Consider the following 19,842-nt stretch of genomic DNA (forward strand, 5'->3'; position numbering starts at 1 on the left):
GACGATCGCGAATGGCAATAGCCGGGTATAATGCATTTAAAACATTTACCACATCAGGGCTAAGTTGGTGAACAATTTCACCATTTGGAAAAATGTAGTCTAAACAATCCATAAATGTAAAAAAACAAATATAAAACATGTTTAATTTTTGTAAGAGATATAATATTGTATTTATGTTTATATCAGCCTGTAGCATTATATATATATATATATTCTATTATATCATTATATAGGCTATATATCATAATTATATATCATTATATACTGTTAAAGATCAGGTCATATGGTATTTTTAAAGTGTCCTAATATTGTGTTGGAGTGCCCTACAACAGGTTTAAATGCATCTAAGATCAGAAAAACATTGTAATTTTCTCTCAAAATATACATTTAATATTAGAGTCATTTGCCAATGATTTCGAAACGATTCGTTCCAAGCAAGTTCGGAGCAAGCCCCTCCCTTCCTCAAGCGTACTCTGCTCTGATTGGTCAGCTGGACAAGCCTGTTGTGATTGGCACAGAGAGGAGTCCTTGAGCCGTTAGCCAGCGCTACCATTGACAAAGCACCTTTACATAAAACAGTAATATATCAATCCGTTCTTATAATGACATAAAATGCAAAAACACTTATGCAGATACATGCAAGCAAATCGTGCCCATAGCTAAAGTTTAGCTGCTAAACTGTGAACACTAGGTGGATACGTTAGCCGAGTGTTAACGTGACTAACTGATTAAAACAATACAGTTTGTAAACCCAAAATATGTCTACTGTAATGTTTGAAGAACGACAGACAAAAGACGCTCATAGGAGCACCAGCCGAAATCACTCATCTCTCCCGCAATAACCCTGTAACTGCCAGTGCAGCACAATAAACAGCAGTTTCACAATTATTATAAAGTTCTGTGTGCTACACTACATTCTTTATTATTAAATAAAGTAATTAGAACAACGTCGAGCTCAGTCTACAATAATCAACATATTCTTAGGTTCCCTGTGAATTTTTAGAACTACTTCAGTAAGACAGTAATATTGTGCTTTACCTGGAAACACCATTTATATGTACTTGAAAAGATAGAAAGCATATATAAAAAAATTAACAATAGTAATAGTTATTTAACTGGGGCTACAACTACACAGAAACAATTTGCAACTTTAAAATACTGATCAGACACACAACGACAAACAATTCACATATCTCAATACAGTTGTCATGAAGACTAGAAGCTAAACGGTTGCTTACACAAACAAACAAAAACAATTATTAAGCATGCTACATAAAAGTGTAAAAGCATCAATTATTAATAACACTTACAGGTTGTGATACGGAGGAGGAAGCTGATGCAAATACACTTTGGAACTGAACTCTTCCTTTCAATATCAGCCGGCTCGCGAATCAAAGTTTGATTGCATTTAAGTTGTGTAAGCAATCGTCTTCAAAATGGCGTGAACAAGCACAAGGCTCGGACTATACTTCTGTGGTACAGTTGTATATATGAATTTGTAGCCACTTAGTCTTCAAATGCTCATCCTTGGGCAGATGAAAAAAAGTTTGCTTTTGAGTCGCACTCTCAGAACACAGCGTCTCGTCGCCATGAAGGTTTTCTAGTTTTCACTGGGTCGTGGAGCGCAATTAGTGGGTGTATCGTATTCAAATAAACTTGTGACAAGTTGACGTCATCTAGTCAGAGAAAAAGATTCGGTCTTCTAACGATTCATAAAAATGACTCAGAGACGACTCTTACTTTTTTTCTCGAATAGACAATAACTTTATATACGGTTGCACTGTTCATATTTCAAACTTTGCAGGATTGTTGTTTGTTCGACTTAGATCTTATGTTTACACACTACCTGAAAGGTAAATTTCACAACACACACAAAAAAACAAAACAATTCTTCAACAATAATCCATGATAGGTGGCTCTTTAAAATACCCGCTTTGTACAACATTAAAAATATATTGCTAATGTAGGCCGGTTTAATAGTGATGGATTTCATATTACCAATTTTATTCTGAAAGCGGATTTTAGTCGTGACAATAGCCGTTTGTGTGGAAAACAAATTCCAAATGTACAAAATTAAAACTAGGCTTATAAGCTGAGGCATACATTTTAATCATGGACTGGTAAGTAATAACAGGGATTACTCGTTCAGGACTTATATTCTCCGCTGGGTACCAGCCGTTCTTCATAAATCCTTAGTATGCAATTTCGTAATGTTATTCCTCTGAGAGAGAAAGTGAGCATCTTTCATCACTGTCCCAGAATCATCAGAAGTGTTCTTCTCACCCGCGGTGTGTATGCCAGTCATGCAAAGCCGCGCAGTAGAAAGTTAGTAATCTAATATCGATGACAGTTGAAGTTTTTTCAAGAAGCGGTCTGGCGTGCAGACTTCATATTTGCACTCTCAGACTTGCATTTCTCAGACTTGCCACTATCAGACTAGGCACTCTCAGACACTTGCCACTTACGGTAGTGACATACTTGCACGTCGTTATTTTATATTTTGTTCTATTTATTTTTTGTGTTGAATCTCTCAACATTTTTACAACAGCAGCCAGCGTTGGTGAAGACAGGAAAAAGCAGAACTAAAATTACGAAGTCACTTTGCCATCGCCACTTGCACTCTCGCTACCTGCGACGTCACTTGCAACCCAAACACAAATCGCTGCATGTTTGCAAATGGAGACAAAGACGGCTGTGGTGAGTTAACACGATTAACAACCCCCACTAAAACAAGTCAGTAACGCATCACATCACAGGGGTCCTGCAAGGAAAAAACAAAAACAACCCGCACAATGACGTGGACCACAAAAACGCAGAATATGAATGCAATGCGCCAAGTATCTCATTAAGCGTTTTCCTCCCGCTAGAAAACATAAACACTTAATATGGCTTCAGTATTAAGATGCTATTCAAATATCAAGCTCCCCCTTCTATTCAATATAGTTATGAATACTAAACGAATAACTCGTGCCAAAACAGGCGCAAAACAGTGGCATAATGTGGCATAATAATAGACTAAGAAGATAAAGAGAGAAAATCAATATGCTCCTCTGCTTATTATGAAAAGTATACTAAACAATATGTAAAGTGCACCACCTAAGCTGAGCCCAGATGTAGAAGTGCGTTTGATGACATGCATGCAAAGTTTCGACGTTATTAAGCGTTTTTCCATTTATAGCAATAATGTCTAAAGCTTCGATTTAGTTTCTTTGTATTTGTCCATAAGCGATGTGTTTTATTTATACTGTTTTTCACCGGAGGGAATGAAACGCTTAACGTAGAGAGACTTTGTGCATTGCGATAAGGATTCTGCTGTTCTGGTGGCCGAGGGTATTTGCGGGTTTGTTTTTTTTCTTGGCAGGGACCCCTGTGATGTGATGGTACTATTTAGTTTTAACGTTTAATCACCACGCAGCGTCTTGTCTCCAATGGCAACAAATACGATTGTGTGGGATTGCAAGTGACGTCGCAGGTAGCTGAGAGTCAAGTGACACGTATTTTGTTTCTGGTTTTCTTGTCTTCATCACCTGCTACTGTTGTTAAAAGATGAGTAGATTCAGAACAAAAGTAACACATAAATAGAACAAAATAAAAAAGACGGCTTGTCACTAGCCGGTAAGCGCAGTGTCTGAGCGTGCAATTGAGAATGCAAGTCTGAGAATGCAAGGCCAAGTCTGCAGCCAGGACCCTCTCACGTTTATTGCATTTCTTTGTGGGGGCGTTGTACATGATTGCCTGACTCACTTCAGTCATTTCCCTATGAACAAGCACACTACAGAGTCGATACGGGAGAAACTGGACAACTCCTTAATTTCATATGGCTACATAAAAATAGATTCAACAAAAAGTAATCCAATAAATAGAACAAAATAAAAAAGACGGATGTCACTAGCGGAAGCGCAAGTGCGAGATGTGCAAGTCTGAGAATGCGCAAGTCTGAGAATGCAAGTGCAGTCTGCAGCACAGACCTTATCGGACGTTTTATGCCATTTCTTGGGGGGCGGGTACATGGATTTGCCTCCTGAATCACCAATTCAGTCATTCACATATGAACAGCACACTCGAGTCGATACAGGGACAAAATGGACAACTCCTTAATTTCTATGGATTACATAAAAATAGCTGATTTGTTTTTGCTGAATTGCGTTTAATTTAAAAGGTAGACAGTGCAAGCTTTCTAGAATATATTCTTTGTATTGAGGCAAGTATTCGCTGAGATTCGGTTACGTTTTATTTATTGTGTCTGTGAAGAGAGAGGCAACACAGGCCGAGTGGAATAACCACGCTCTTGATTCTTCTTTATTCTACAAAAGCACAGCGTGTTGTTGTTATTAGGAGTGTATAAAAATAAAATTGTTGTAGAATCTTTACAGAGCGTTTCGATGGACTGTATTGCTTTAGTTATCTGTACAATTCAGAAACATAGCCGCGCCCTGATGTTCAACCAGGGAGGATATCGCCCCATAAGTACATCGCGAATCCATAAATATAGGGACTAGAAAGACAATTCAGACTAAACAAGTATTCATGACCACACTGTCAATTGACTTGATTGCATTGGCCACGATCCAACTAAAACTTTTGATCGGAGGTGAAGGTCTTCGGTGGGGGTTTATCTCCTTTTTTGTAAGCCGAGCGAGCAGACATGTAAACACATACAGTATTAAAAAACCGAAACCGGAAAAGTATTCTTGCCGCCATTAGACATGGTGTGTGCCGAGATCTAGCGTAAGAACGTACGTAGCCTATGACGGGCGGAACGAGGTGTTCTTCCAGGAAAAAAAAAGTTTGTCCGTATCTATCCTTATACAAACTCCCCCTTTTACTCAGCGTAGGTTGCAGTGGAACAGGGACCATGTTCCTCCAGTACTTGTTTAAGCTCTCATCAACAGACGTATTAGTTTTGGGCTGCGGGATAGGGGCAATTTTACAAGTTTTATTTATTTATTTTAACAGTAACGTTTGTCGCAGCAAAACCACGTTCATGTGCCTGTTGCCGTCTAGCTTATAGACCCGAAAAGGACCCAGACTACATATCGTCTCCGTTTTTGTGCTTTTTAAGACACAGTATGTCATACAGCAGCGGGGATAAAATGTCTATTCATGCAGTGTGCAATTGTTCAAAAATCGTAAATCCGATCAGAAAGTCTTGTGACATATACAACGCACATCATCAATTCGGATCACTTTAGTTTAGCGTTCATGAACATACTACAGTTCGGATTCGTAATCAGAACTGGAATTTCATTCCGATGGAAGCAAAAAGTGGTCACATGTAAACACACCTACATCGAAAAGTGTCATTTTTAAGGTAATTTTCGTCTTGTATCAGGAGAGCGTATGCGACAGACAGGCATATACGGTGTTGTCGGCCCCCTACGGGATGTTAACAATAGTCATTAATACGCAGTTTATTGAAATTACAGCTCTAAAAGTACCGTATGCTCTTGGTTATAAGAACATCTATTACAAAGGAGATTAAATACTCAATTATCTGTTATGTTAAATGCGTTGCAAGGTTAAAAGATGTCCTCACTTTAGATGAGCTCACAAAAACGTAGATGGCTGGCAAATACGAAATATTTAAAGCAGAACAACCTTGACCTTAAATTAGAACTTACATCGAGGACTATGTGTGTCAGATAAAGCAAGGTTCAACACAGCTGAGCAACTAGGATTAGCTATTCATGTTTCTAATAATAAGTCTATATATTGTACATCTTTAATAGTTTATTAATCATTTTATTACACTTTTTTTATGATCTCATGAACCACAGACTAGCCTCTAAACAACTGGGTTTGTAAATAAATAGGGCTGGGCCAGATTAGCCGCGTCTATTATCGTAGTTAACGCCATTAATTGATTAACGCACGACAATTATTTTATCGCGCGTTTAACACGTTTTTTTTTATTAGTATGAAAAGTCCGTTGCTCACTTGCTCTGAATACAAATAACAGAAAATCATGTGTCACAGGATGGTGGATGTCCTTATCAAATTAGGCATCACAACAGTCACAACACCACTTCCACTGTTTTGTTAACACAGAAAAGAATGCAACGAGCTTGTAAATCATGACTTTTATAAGTTGGAAATAGGAACAGTTTCCATAGCACGTGAAGACAGCAGAAAAGTGCTCTCGCCTCAATAAGTGATCGTTTTGTTACACCTTATGGTTTATTATTTTGAGTCAGTACTGGGATGTGGTAACACCACGTCCATCACAATATATTGCTTTAAAGGTCTATCGCTTGTGCCGCTCAGAAATATTCACGCATCATGGCAGCGTTGTCATGAAGATCTGCACTCCGGCCCAGTTAGTGCTCACACTCATGATCTATATAGCACTGAACCGCGATCCTTGTCCAAACTCTTCCAACCGATCCAGGGACTGCTAAACGGAACGATCACAATACTGTAGTCGAAACGAACCGATGATTTGGGGGTCAAAAGCACTCCAGCACGGTGTTACGATTGCTTTAGTGTGAGCACACCCTATTTATTCTCCCTGCATCCTGCCCGCACACGCGATGGTCTATACCGCCCCCTCAGTGGTTTCCCGCCGCCGCACTTCTGCTGCGCTTGGTCGCCGCGATCGTGGCCCCCCAGGGTCTCTAATAGGGAAGGTGCCTGTTACATTGTGATGAATCGAGGCTCTGTCTTGAGCATAACTTGTTTTCTATACAAACTAAATAGTTTCTATAAAACGTTAATGCCCTGCAGTGACAAAGAGTTGTTTATAGTTAATTTAATTACTTATGTATACGTTGAGATTTAAGCTCAATAAATATTTTAACTGCTACTATGTAAAGGAAATACTGCTGTAAAAAAGCACCTTATTTGTTTAAAGTGTTTGCAAAACCAAATGTTATTACACTTTTGTTCATATAGCAGTAGGCCAACCTTTAAATGAAATTAAGTGCACAATACACTACTTTTGAATGCATTATTAGTTTTTTTGCATAGCAATGTGATTCATTGTGATTAATCACAGACAATAATGCATTAATCAAGATAAAAAAAAATTTAATCGTTGCCCAGCACTATAAATATCATAATAATTTAGAAATGATAAATTGATCAGTAAAAAGTATGAAAATACATTGACTGAACATTATAGATATGCTCAAGAACAAACATTTATAGCTGTATTTATAAACTGCTTACTAATGTCTATTAAAGGGGGGCTATTATGCTTGTTCACATTTTCAACTTTTAGTTAGTCTGTAATGTTGCTGTTTCAGCATATAAAAAGATCTGCAAAGTTACAAAGCTCAGTCCAATCTAAAAGGAGATATTTTATTTAACAAAAGTCACTTTTCAAAAACTACAACGAAAAACTTGTTTGGACTACAACACATTTTTTCTGGGATTTGTGATATCACAAATATCGACGAATGGGACGAGACTTGGTTGAGCTGCACTAGAGGAGGCAACGAGTGTGATATATACGTAATTGACCATGAAGGCTGGATGAAAAAAGCTCCTTATATTCAGGTGTGCAGAATTATTAGGCATATTTTATTTTTACTGATAAAATGAGCCAAAAAAGAGGTTTAACTTTATATATATATATATATATATATATATATATATATATATATATATATATATCCCCATGAGGGAAATATTCAAAACTAGTGCAATACAGAAATTGCAAAGTTAGGTTTAGTTTTAGCTACAGACGCAAACTTCGGTACATATACTGCCTCTTATCAAGCCAGACAACTTTCTAATTTACAGTCATTAGCTCTAGACCAACAGGAAGTCGGCTATTTTGGTTTGAATATGGATTTTTGGAAAAAATATAGCTGTGAATTAATGCATACTCCTCAGAGGAGAATTAAACTATACACACCAAACTTTGTATATATGATGCCAAAACACTGAGGAACTTAAACTGCGAATGGATTTTGGAAATATGGAAATATGCATAGTTCACAACTTTACAATATATGTGAGGAAGGGGAGGGGGTGGGTGAGTGTGTGTGTGTGTGTGTGTGTGTGTGTGTCTTGAGTGAGGGGGTCGGTGAGTGTGTGTGCTAAATGTGGGTGGGGTGAGAGAGAGAGAGAGAGGTCTGTTTAAACACTTTTGATTGTTTAAAATTTGTTTAAAAGTCACAGTAAAACAATTCAGCTCACAGATTAAGACTAAGCTGTAATGCAGGCAAAAATATTTCACAAATGCTTATAGATCAATAAAATCATTAAAAAAAATGCTTATAAATCATTAAAGGTTTTGATAACACTAAAACAGTCTCATTTGTTAACATTAGTAAATAAATTAACTAACAAAAACTATCAATGAACAATGTTTTTAGAGCATTTATTAACGGTTGTTGATGTTAGTTAATCAAAATGTTTGTTAATTCACATTGCATTAACTAATGTTAACAGATAAAACTTTAGTTTAATAATGTTTTATATGCGGTTATACGCAGTGTAAATCTACATGCCAATATTCATTTATAATCATGGCACCACCTGTAGGGCAGCAGGAAATTTGGCATACATTTTTTACCATTATATAAGCATATGACCCAACGTTTGCTGTTCTCCTATGGCCGGGTGTGAGGGCCCTTTCATCGCTGCTTGCAGCTTTAATTATTATTAAAATCTTGACCTTTTTTAATTTTAATGGCATTGATGCATGCATTAACTGAATCCATTGTGGTTGATATTGTTTACATTTAACTCTTTTTATTTTGTTAGAGTGAACAGCATTATGACCAGTGCAAGAACACAGAGAGTTTTGCCTCAACAGCACCTGTTCTACTACAGGTGAGACTTTGTGTGTTTTTTCAGTATCTATCAGGGTAACTAAATGCATTTTGTCATGCACATGTAGTTGAAGTAAAGGCAGTATTATATGGTATTTCTTATAAATGCATTGCTTTAGAAATTTCAGTACTATTTTCTTCACTATAATAATGGTATTGTTGATTCCAGCATTACCCTCTGTATAGAGTGAGTGATGCCATGTGTACAGGTATAGATGCAGCACCTCTGGATGAACGATACCAGCTATTTCAGGAGCGTTATGATGTTATATCTAAGAATGCCTCCAAAAAGGTAAAACAAGATGCTCAGTAAAAAACACAAACACATGCATGTTACTTTTTAAAAGTAATGTTCTACATTTTGGCCTTACACCTGGCTACACTACACAATGAATCTGTTTCAAAATCAAGATCATTATATATAATGAACATTAAAAGCCAATAATCTTCTCAATAACAGCTCTTGTGGTGGTTCAAGCCCGCCCTAATTCTCAGTGGCCACACTCACCATGGCTGTGAGGTACTGCATGAAAACCTCTATCCTGAGATCAGTATCCCATCCTTCAGCTGGAGAAACCGCAACAACCCGAGCTTCATCCTGGTAATTAAAGCCCAAGTTTTGTTTACCCCTCATGCCGTTTCAGAGCACTTACTGTCTTCCATGGAACAGCATAACGGAGAAGTTTTTGTAAAATGATCACATTGCACTTTTTTTTTTTTTTTTTTTTTTCATTTAATGACAAGAAGCTTTCAAGCTTCAAGAAAGACAAAGAAACATAAAGTATTAAAGAAATCCATATGACCTTTATGGTAGCAGCCAATAAACATCAATTATTGTGATTATATGATCAGATCAAGACCCAACCCTGCTAAATGCATTTAACAAACAGACAATTGTATTATTTACAAAAGAAACGCAGGGAGTACTTCCAGAAAGCATTAAACATTATGTAACATTAAACGAACCATTACTTTAATTTACATGATTTGGAATTAGTTCAGTCAACTCAGTTCAGTTTATGCATATCCAGTAGTCATATCAAATCAGTGTGTAAAGTACAAATTTACTTAAATAATGCAGAATGTGGAAACTTGATGGGCCACCATATGACAAAAATTAGATAGGTGACCGATCATAAAAATTCCATAACCCCACCACCCCTCCCACCCAACTGGACACTGTTCATACACCCCCCACTGCACCACAAGTGGACATCACTGTGGACATCTTTTTATCCAGCCCACCAATCCAAAGGAATTTCTGACCAAATAAACTTTAAAATGTGAAATGGTGTAGGCTATTGGTTGGTAAAATAACTGTGATCAAGGGAGGTATTTATTAAAGTTTTTTTTTTTTATACACCGCTTTAATAAAAACATCTGTCATAAAAGCAGTAGATTCAATGTAATGCCTTTTCCAGAAAAACAGTAAAACAAGTCAAGAAGAACATTAACCATATTGTTACACAATTTTAGAAAAAACAAGTCAAGACATCATTTATGGTCCGCGACGTTTTGATCATTTTATTTCCTATTTGGAATGGATAAACTAGAAATGAAAAGACGGCTAAGTTTTTGTTTAGTTTAACAAACGGAAGATGAGATTTTGGCTTGATTTCTCATGTTTCGTTTGTGTGTTTTTCAATCGGATTATTGTTTTGATATTTCATTCGCATTATGTGGGCAGTGCCGAAACACCACTTCATCTGATTGGTCAATTCGCTCCGACTTCAGTACGAGTTTTAATTCTGTCAGACAGAATAAGAGTGCGGTGCTGAATATTGCTATTTAATAAAATATGTCTGGAAACCACCAATCACTGTTAACTACGCATAACATTTTTGAAGCAGGAATATGTTGCTAGGCACCAACATAATTTGTGTTGCTGCGACTTGCAAGCGAACTATAGGCTACACTGACAGATTATTTCTAGGATATAAGATTGTATGAATATTCTGTGTCCCATTGGTAAATGCAGTGCAAATAGTTTTATGGATAAAAGTGAAGTGGAAGTAAAAAAAAACAAAAACAATAATAGGCTGAACAGTACCACCTTAATATTTCTGTAACATTTCCCAACTCTCATCTTTTATTTAGATCAAAAGGAACTAGGTGTGTGTGTGTCACATGAATGAATAGGCCTAATTTTGAACATTCTAAATATCTGAGAGAAAATAACCCTTGTCGGTCGACCTCTGTTGCTGACACTTAAATTGTTCTTTATGCACTTGTTATTGCACTTGTTATTGATGTATTTTAAATGCAAAGGATGCTTTATTTTTTCACAAAAAAATACAAAATGGAGGCGGGTCCAGATTGAAATTCCCTCCGGGTCGGATCGGACCGGAGTCTGGACTTTGAGAAGCATTAGGCCCGTATTCACAAAACATTTCATCTTACCACTAAGAGTTCTCCTAAATAAAGGTTTTTGAAAATGCAGGCTAAGTGTCACTAATTAAACAACTGAACAACATTCAGCTAATTGTCAGCCTCTTATAATCTTCTCGTAAACAATTAATCAGTCATGCACTAGGGCTGCCCTTGACAAAAGTTTTATTGGTCGACTAGTAGTTGTTCATTTTAAAGCATTAGTCGACTAGTAGTCACACTTTTATTTAATAAAACATATAAAATCATGATAATGAGACTTTAATTGCCTACATAGCCTAATAAGCGCTCAAACGCACTGGAAAAAAGGCTTGCCACAGCCCACCAGCAAATATAATAATTATGAATGTGTTAGACAAAAACAGCAAGTACACTGCATTAACATTTTAATAATTTATTGTTACACTGGTGCTTTTTGTTTTCAGTTTAAGAGATGATGCCTGTATGCATGTTTCACATGGATTATATAATCTGAGAATATTTGCATTCTATTTGAATTGGACCAAAAATAATGAAGTATTTTAAGAGCAAATCATCGCGCTTTGGCGTCTCCATCTGTCATGCAGTAGGCCAAGTACTGTTCATAGTTTCCAAACTCCACACAAACACATAAACAGTGCACTTTTTTTTCTAGGCTAACATTACATTGAAGCTACCATGTAAAGTTAAAGCTACTACATACATATTTCAGATGATAAGCTATATTTGAGGTCGATGAATGTTAGGTGAGCATATGGATGTCCTACATGATGTACTAGTCTATATTACCACATATACCAGCCGTTAACGATTTGTCCGTCACAGACTTTTTGATTTCCACTTCTTGTGGATTATTGGTTTTGTTTTCTTCCCCTCAGCATCATATATCAACCTTTGTCTGCCCTGAATTCTAAATATCTGCATTTGCCCGAGAAAAACCCTTGTCAGTCGACCTCTATTGCTGACACTTAAATTAATTGTTTTGCCACTTTGCACTTGTTATTGATGTATTTTTAAATGCAATCGATGCTTTATTTTTTTCACAAAAAATAATGCTTATTTGTTATGCCTGTTTTGTATGTTATGACAGTGATGAAAATTCAGATTTGGACCTTTGAATGTAGACTTTGAAAACCCCTGCTCTACACTGAGTCAGTTACTCTCTCATGATAATAATTAATAGCAATGTTTAAATATAAGTTGTCTTGCAACCATTTTAGCATGTAATAAAACTATAAGGCATGCCATACACTCAAACCACAGGTATTTTAATTGTCCCAAACCCTGCTAGTTTTTGCCAGTTTTAAGTAATATGCATATAAACAGCTTTTTAACCCTCTGAGGCCTGAGGGTGTTTTGGGGGCCTAGAGAAGTTTTGACATGCCCTGATATTTGTGTTATTTTCAGTTGCTTATAAAAATATAAATGGTGAAAGTCTAATAACACTGTAATCAGCACAAACTGGGCTACAATAATATGTGAGCAGCATGTATGTACATGATTGTGTTTTTGAGAAAACGCGTTTATCGTGGTCAGTGAAAAACAAAAATTTTGAAGACACTGAAATAAGGCAATAAAACTCCTAGAGAACATTTGTTCAAAAGACTTTTGAGAACAGATTTTGAGGCCTAAGATTTTTTGCTTCAAAATTATGTGGAAATCATCTTGATTACTCCCTCACAGAAAACAATATATTGATTTTACATTTTTTAAGACACACATTTGTGTAGGAAAGGTATATGCATTTATTCTTATTTGTCTACATATTTTATCTTCATTACAAATCTTGTTTGGTTTTTTATTTAGGATAATTGCATGAAAAAATTGCTTTGTAATGCATATGCAAAATGTGAATAATTCATATTCAAGTGTTTGTGCGAAAATTATTACGCATGCATGACAGGGAGGCGCCCTCTCGGTCACGTGATTTTTTTTTTCCTGATAATGAAATAACTGAAAATTGTGGTGTCTCGCATACATGAGAAATATATCTATAGAAAGTTTGAAATGTCTTTTAAACGAATCAATTCAGAACAAAAGCATTATGTAATCTGTGAGGGTTGCATTTCTCTCTCTAAAGGCGATCCATGTGGAGAGAGTCAGCACTGAATTTTCATCTTGCAGCCAGCCGACAAGAAAACATTTGTTTATTAATAAATGATTAAAAATGTCGTCCTTATTTTTCACAATTATTGGGCTACTTCTGCCTGTGCTTTGTGGCAAACTTAATGCATGTGCTTGAGCGTGGAATATATTAAGGCTTAATTATGGATTATAGATGTAAATTTAATATATAAACCTGCGATTAGTTGAATAATGACAAATGAAGCGACTAGTAACTAGAAAAAATCTCTTACGTGGGAGGCAGATCTATTAAATACCCTCAAAGACATCTCTGTTGAAGTTTTTAAAGCATTTTATACACGTTTGCATAAATTCTTCTTTCAGAATGGTCTGTAATGGAGAGATGCCTTAACACTGATTTTTCCTCTGAAACACAAAAACTGATAAAAATTAGAAAACATTTAAATAAAAATTATATTTTATGTTTTGAGAATGGCCACCCTTCTCTGCAGATATTTGTGCTTCTGGTTTGTGCATTTTAAATCACATAAAGTCTAACAAAATATAAAAACTCTTGTGTTTTTTGTCACGTCTGAAAAAAAAAAAAAACCCTATAAAACAATGTTCATAAAGCAGGATGCTTTTACTGATGTCTGGACTCTGTTTGGGATTTAGAAAAACTTCAATATATTTCACACTCTAAAAAATATTGTATGGATGCAACAAAATAAAACCGCCGACACTCCACTCAGGGCTCCTGTAGTTCTGATTGGGCTCAACCCTCCCCCGCGCGGCTTGAAGACCACGCTGTCCGGCAGAGTATGAAGCGGAGCGGAGTGATTCTATGACTCCAGAGCGAGGAGCGGATTTTTTTTAAAAGTCGGGAGCGATCAGTGGTTTTTACTCGCTCCAGCACCGCTCCATCACAGAGTAACAATCCATGCCAACAGCCCCGAATATAACTGGCATATTTAGCAAGAATTCACATGATACAACATATTTAGCTATACAGCTTGATACACATAATCTCTCCGATTAGAAGATTATAATGATGGCAATGATAGTCGAGCGGGATGTTACAGGCTAGTTCTCAAGGATTTTTGTCTGTTCTTTTACTGATTATTCTCGGGTTAAAGCATGATTTTAAACAGATACAGCACTTCACAAAAAACGCAATCGCTGGTCGCAATAATTTGCATTCAAACAAAGATAATTTTTAACAGTGTTTGCTTCATCTGTAACTTGATTTTGAAATCTGTAAAAATTCATCGACTGTAGATAATAACTGACAAAAATGTACTGTTATTTTCATCAACAACAAAATTTGCTTTTAGCAAGAAAGCAGCAATTAATATCCTTTTTAATGCTGACAATGTTATTATTTTTTGGCGTTTGGTAGGAAAAAAGAAGTTTTGCACACACAATAGCCTAATCCCCTTTGAAACTCTCCTGTTATTGTTATGTATTTATTTATTGGCTATTTTTTTTTTTATAGGCTATATTGCTGAACATAAAATTTCACTTTATCCCGGAGGCGGAGGTGCGGTTTCTGGCCACATACCGCGCGGAATGACGGCGATGACTCAACTGAGTCGGGCTGACATCTGGCCAAATCTGGCCCAGTGGTTTTGTCCTGACAGAAATCAGCCACAAACTGTACCATATCCATGCCGCATCTCACAAATGGCATGCGACACCTGCCCAGATGGGTTCACCACGCCATTTCTGAGATGTTGCCCATATCCGTCCCAGTTGTGCGACTTCTGGGTTAATATGCCCAATATTTACCCTTTCTAGACACAAAAGCATATGTAATTCCAGCCAGAATAAAGAAAACACTCAATGTGTGAGGCTAAACCCGCGGCGCGATCTTCTTGAACTCTTAAAAATTAGCCAAATAATATACATACATGAATACAAGGCAATTAGAGATATACAACGAATTACATTTATTCCATTATTACAACAATAAAAATTACAGATAAATATGTATAAATTATATGTTAAATACACGCGCAGGAACATGAAATTTAACATTTAGCAGACTCTTGAATATCCACAGCCACTTGACAAATGAGGAACAATGGCAGCAATTCAAATACATACTACATAAGAGCAAGTGACGATATATAGTGGATTTAACACGTCTGTTATGCTTAACACCAGTCACACACAAAGCAAGTTTTCTTTTTTATTTTTATTACCTATAATAAAGAATAAAACCCCGAGAGTAGAGAACAAAAGAACAAAAGAAGCCAGCTAGTTTGAAGGCCCTTTTTCTTGCTTTTGTTATTTTGCGTGGCGTCATGCATAATATATATATGTATATATATATTAATGTATATATTATATATATTATATATATATATATATATATATACATATATATATAAATTAGATAACACAGCCTAGAGTAGCTAGTATTATTTTATGTTTTTTAACATGAAAACAAGCAGTTAGTAAATCGAATAGACAACATGTACACATGACTTTATACCACATAACATGCGATTTGGGGCAGAATAGTCTAATTGTGATTTTCTTTTTTACAGATAGTGTCCCGTTGCGATTTGATTTTTGTGAGTGTTTTAGATGTTTGAAAGTCAAAGCTTTAGCTTAAGATTGTACAATAGTGTAAGGTGCAGCACCAGTATGGGTTCGTCGTTACCCCTGCTGAGAAAACACAAAAACGAAAAACAATAGAAAAACCATCATCAGAAATTCTTATGGTGTTTTCCATTAAAACATTAAACACAATTACTTTTTTGTAGTGTGGTTTAGGGCATTATTCCAATAATGAATTATTGTTGTTCTATTTATTCCCATCTGCCAGATTACATCCCACCAATAGAATCCAATCAAAATACCAGCAGACACCATGTTATAGTTTACCTTACAAAGCCATAATACAATTCCATAAATTATAAGGTTTTGAGGGACGATTTATTCATTGTTTTTTAAGTATTTAGGATTTTAAGAACAAGTGGAAAATGTGGTGAATGTTTCATTTCTTCTAAGTGAAATTAGCCAATGCAGTTAAACTGAATTTACATTTGTGTTAAAATACAGAGAACCAAGACCGCGTGAGTTGACACAGGCTGCAGCCGTGCATCAAGCCTTGTCCCATATTGCCATTATGTGCTCGTAGAGTCTTGCGGTTTGGAGTATCCGAGTATAAACAACAAGCATTACGAAACAGGCTTCTGTAATGATTTGCTCCTCTGTGAGACGCGGCATGAGAGGAGTGAGTATGATAATCATTTCAGATACACAGGGCTTATTCAGTCTTCTGAATTGGGAGTAGCGAACATGCATTATAAACTTCTTTCAAATTAGAAATCTGTTGGGGAGATATAAATGTGCATAGATAAAGGTATATGTACTAATAAAAACATCCAACAAAAAACATCAAACATAAAAAATGTATCTTTTTACTCTCCAGTACTGAAAGCAGAACTGATAAGGGGAGCCCTTGATACTGTGACACAGCTCTTTCAAATTAACATTACCTTTTTTTGCAGTGGCGGTAGTTGGTATGTCCCATCTATAGTTGCCATCATCTAAGGTCTTTGAGTACTGGTATCATCTGAAGTCCTCACAAGTCCTGCAAGTCCTGTGCTGTGCAGTTTCTAATAACCCTGGGATGGACATTTGCAGAAACAGGAAGGCAAAGGGAGAAAGATTAGCAATAGCTGCTGTTCATCATTTCAGGCAATGTGCACTTTTTACTATTTTCATCCATGGAGAGTACATTGAGTACTATTTTTAATCTAGTAGGTTTTAAACTGAAATAATTTTTCTAGATCCCTTAATAAACATATTATTTTGTTGTCTGTTTTTGGGAACAGATTCCAGTCTCTATAGAATGGACTGCATATGCCAGAGTAACATTTAATTATTTGAATAAAAATGTTAACTGGGAGGAACCATCATAAACTGAATTTACACAACCATTCAAGAGTTTGGGGTCTGTAGATATTTTATGCCTTTATAAGAAAATCTCTTATGCTCACCACGGCTCCATTTATTGAATCAAATTACAGTAAAATAGTAACACTGTGACTATTACAATTCAAAACAACTCATTTATTCCTTTGATCAAAGCTGAATTTTCAGCATCATTACTCCAGTCTTCAGTGTCACATGATATTCAGAAATCATTCTAATATGATGATTTACTGCTCAAGAAACATTTCTTCAGTGACAGATCAATGTTAAAATACAGACGTGCTGAATTTTTTTTTTTTTTTGGATTCGTTGTTACATAGACTCCAAACATTTGAATGTTAGTGTTACATGCATCAAATTGTTTCAAAATCATCTGTTTCAAATAAATGCAGGTCTTTTGAACTTTGTATTCATCTGTGAATCCTGAAAAATAAAAACTCTGGCTCTCACGCGGTTTATCTCACAACACAAAATGCAGCAGGCACAACTGTTTCGATGCTGGTAATAAGTTTCTTGAGCAGCAAATCAGCATTTCTGAGGGATCCATGTGACACGGAAGATTGAGGAATGATGCTGAAAATACAGCTGCACATCACAGGAATAATTACTTTATAATGGTATTCACATGAGAAACAGCTATTTTAAATTGTAATAATATTTCACAATATACTCTTTTTACATATTTTTAATCAAATAATTACTACAGAGGTGAGCAGAAGATAATTATTACAATTGTATCAACTTCAAGCTTTTGAACACTAGTGTACTGGTATATTTGAGTTTGACTTACTGTACTAGTCTTGTGGTCATAGCATCTTGGAGATGTTGTCTTACAGTAGGTTCACTCTGACTCTGCTGGATGCAGCAGGCCATCAGCACTGAAGAATCTAGGAACAAACACAGCAATTTGACACAGAGCCAACAATATTTAGTCTGCAGTTCCAGGTTTATTAGATGGAAACAAGCTATAGCAGGTGAAATGCAAAAATAAATAAATAAAATAACAGTTTTTCATTGTGACATATGTTGTGAAAAAATGCATATTAGGTTACTTAACCGTTTTCAGCGCTTCCTACATCTCTGTCAGCAGCTCCCTTCAGAAATATTGAAATCTTGGACCTCCCTTCTGTTGTAGAAGGATTATTGTGTCACGCTTGAAATCGCAGAACAGTTTTATGTTTAACCATAAAAGATCAAAACAACTCTAGTTTTTCAGCCAATTTTCGCCGCTCCTTGATAACGGACGGTCATCGATAAACAGTAAAGTGTAAATGTTAAGGTTAAATAATAAATTAAGCAATTTCCAATCATCCATTGAAAGATTACCGAACAAAACAGTCAAAAGCTATCATCTACAGATAAAGATTTGATTAAAAGCCCAAACTTTCATAAATAAGAGCACAATAGAGTTATCACACCTGACGATACGTCGTCTGAAAACGGTAGAAATGCTAACGGACTTTTTCGAAGACATTAAACCATTCCTATAAGTAAATAAAACAACAGAAGCGAGTCAATACAAGTAAGAGAAGTTGTCCACACAGTTATGAGTAATATTTGGGTGTGTGATTTTTATGGACTAAACTCCCCTGAAAACAGTGAAAATCACGCGGAGAAGAAACGGGCAACTCGTGACATTTGCAGTGGTGCCCTCCGGTTCCATGGCAACTTTATATCCGGTCCGAGCCCAGCGCCCGCCCATGAAGCACGTCACGCATTAAAGTCACACGCTTACGTTACATAAATAAACATATGAATAAACATATGCCCCCTTATTTGTTTTGTTTCTGTACGAGGGGCGCGGCCATTTTGTAAATTTAATGTTTCCTGGCGTTCGGTGTCATTCCGCTATATTAGCTGTACAAACAAAACAGCTTGTTTTGCTGTTTTACTGTTTGCGAACTTGTTTAGCTTACCATGTTTATTTTTAATGTATTGTCTTAATTATGACGTACTGGTTTGTAGTGCACACAAGTTTTTACAGTTTACTGCACTTTGTTCTTCTTGTTATTTCCCTATCAACATGATCCATAAGTCCAACACATTCACATACAATTTGCTTGGTGGATAGAATTAGCATCACCTACATAAACAATTCAAATGTCATTTTCAATTTATGATATTGCTAATTTAAATTCATTTTGTAGTTCTATAGCCCAGTGCAAAATGCCAGGCCTGCACATAAAGTGGGGACAAAGTGGCACTTTATAGTTTAAGATTTGTATTGTTGGCTTTTCGAACCTCATATATGTATGTATAATAATAATAAAGTGTGTGTGTAATATAATGTGTGTGTGTGTGTGTGTGTGTGTGTGTGTGTGTGTGTGTGTGTGTGTAAGGTGCATCTTGAAGAAATGTGAATATCATGAAAAAGTTCATTTTTTTGTAACTTTTTTTATTAAAAAGTGAAATTTTCATATATTCTATAGATTCATATTTTTTTTTTTTTTTTTTTTTTTTTTGAATGTTAGGGCTTAATTTAATGACATGTAATTATTGCATTTAAGGACACTGAACAAATTATCCAAAAAGTATAAAAAGGAGTTAAACAAATATTATTCTTTTAAAATGAGTTTTAAAAGAAAACTTTGTCCTGTGGTGTGACCGTACAGGTGTCACACTGGAGGAGTTTTTTTTTTTTTTTTATTTGAGCCACACCAAAGGACTTTTCATCGCCTTTTCT

At 35.9% G+C, this 19,842-nt stretch overlaps 1 protein-coding gene across 1 annotated transcript in view; it reads left to right on the forward strand.

Moving 5' to 3' along the window:
- The window catches only part of mppe1 (metallophosphoesterase 1), a gene marked incomplete at its 5' end in the record, with an annotated part of 136,974 nt that overhangs the window by 92,776 nt on the left and 24,356 nt on the right, over window positions 1–19,842 (forward strand). The window contains 3 exons of the mRNA XM_042754073.1: window positions 8,713–8,781; window positions 8,950–9,072; window positions 9,241–9,381. Coding sequence (XP_042610007.1) covers window positions 8,713–8,781; window positions 8,950–9,072; window positions 9,241–9,381 — 333 coding nt within the window. The remainder of the gene's footprint in view (window positions 1–8,712; window positions 8,782–8,949; window positions 9,073–9,240; window positions 9,382–19,842) is intronic.

The sequence above is a fragment of the Cyprinus carpio genome, unplaced genomic scaffold, assembly GCF_018340385.1.
Source record: "Cyprinus carpio isolate SPL01 unplaced genomic scaffold, ASM1834038v1 S000006449, whole genome shotgun sequence".
Lineage (NCBI taxonomy): Eukaryota > Metazoa > Chordata > Actinopteri > Cypriniformes > Cyprinidae > Cyprinus > Cyprinus carpio.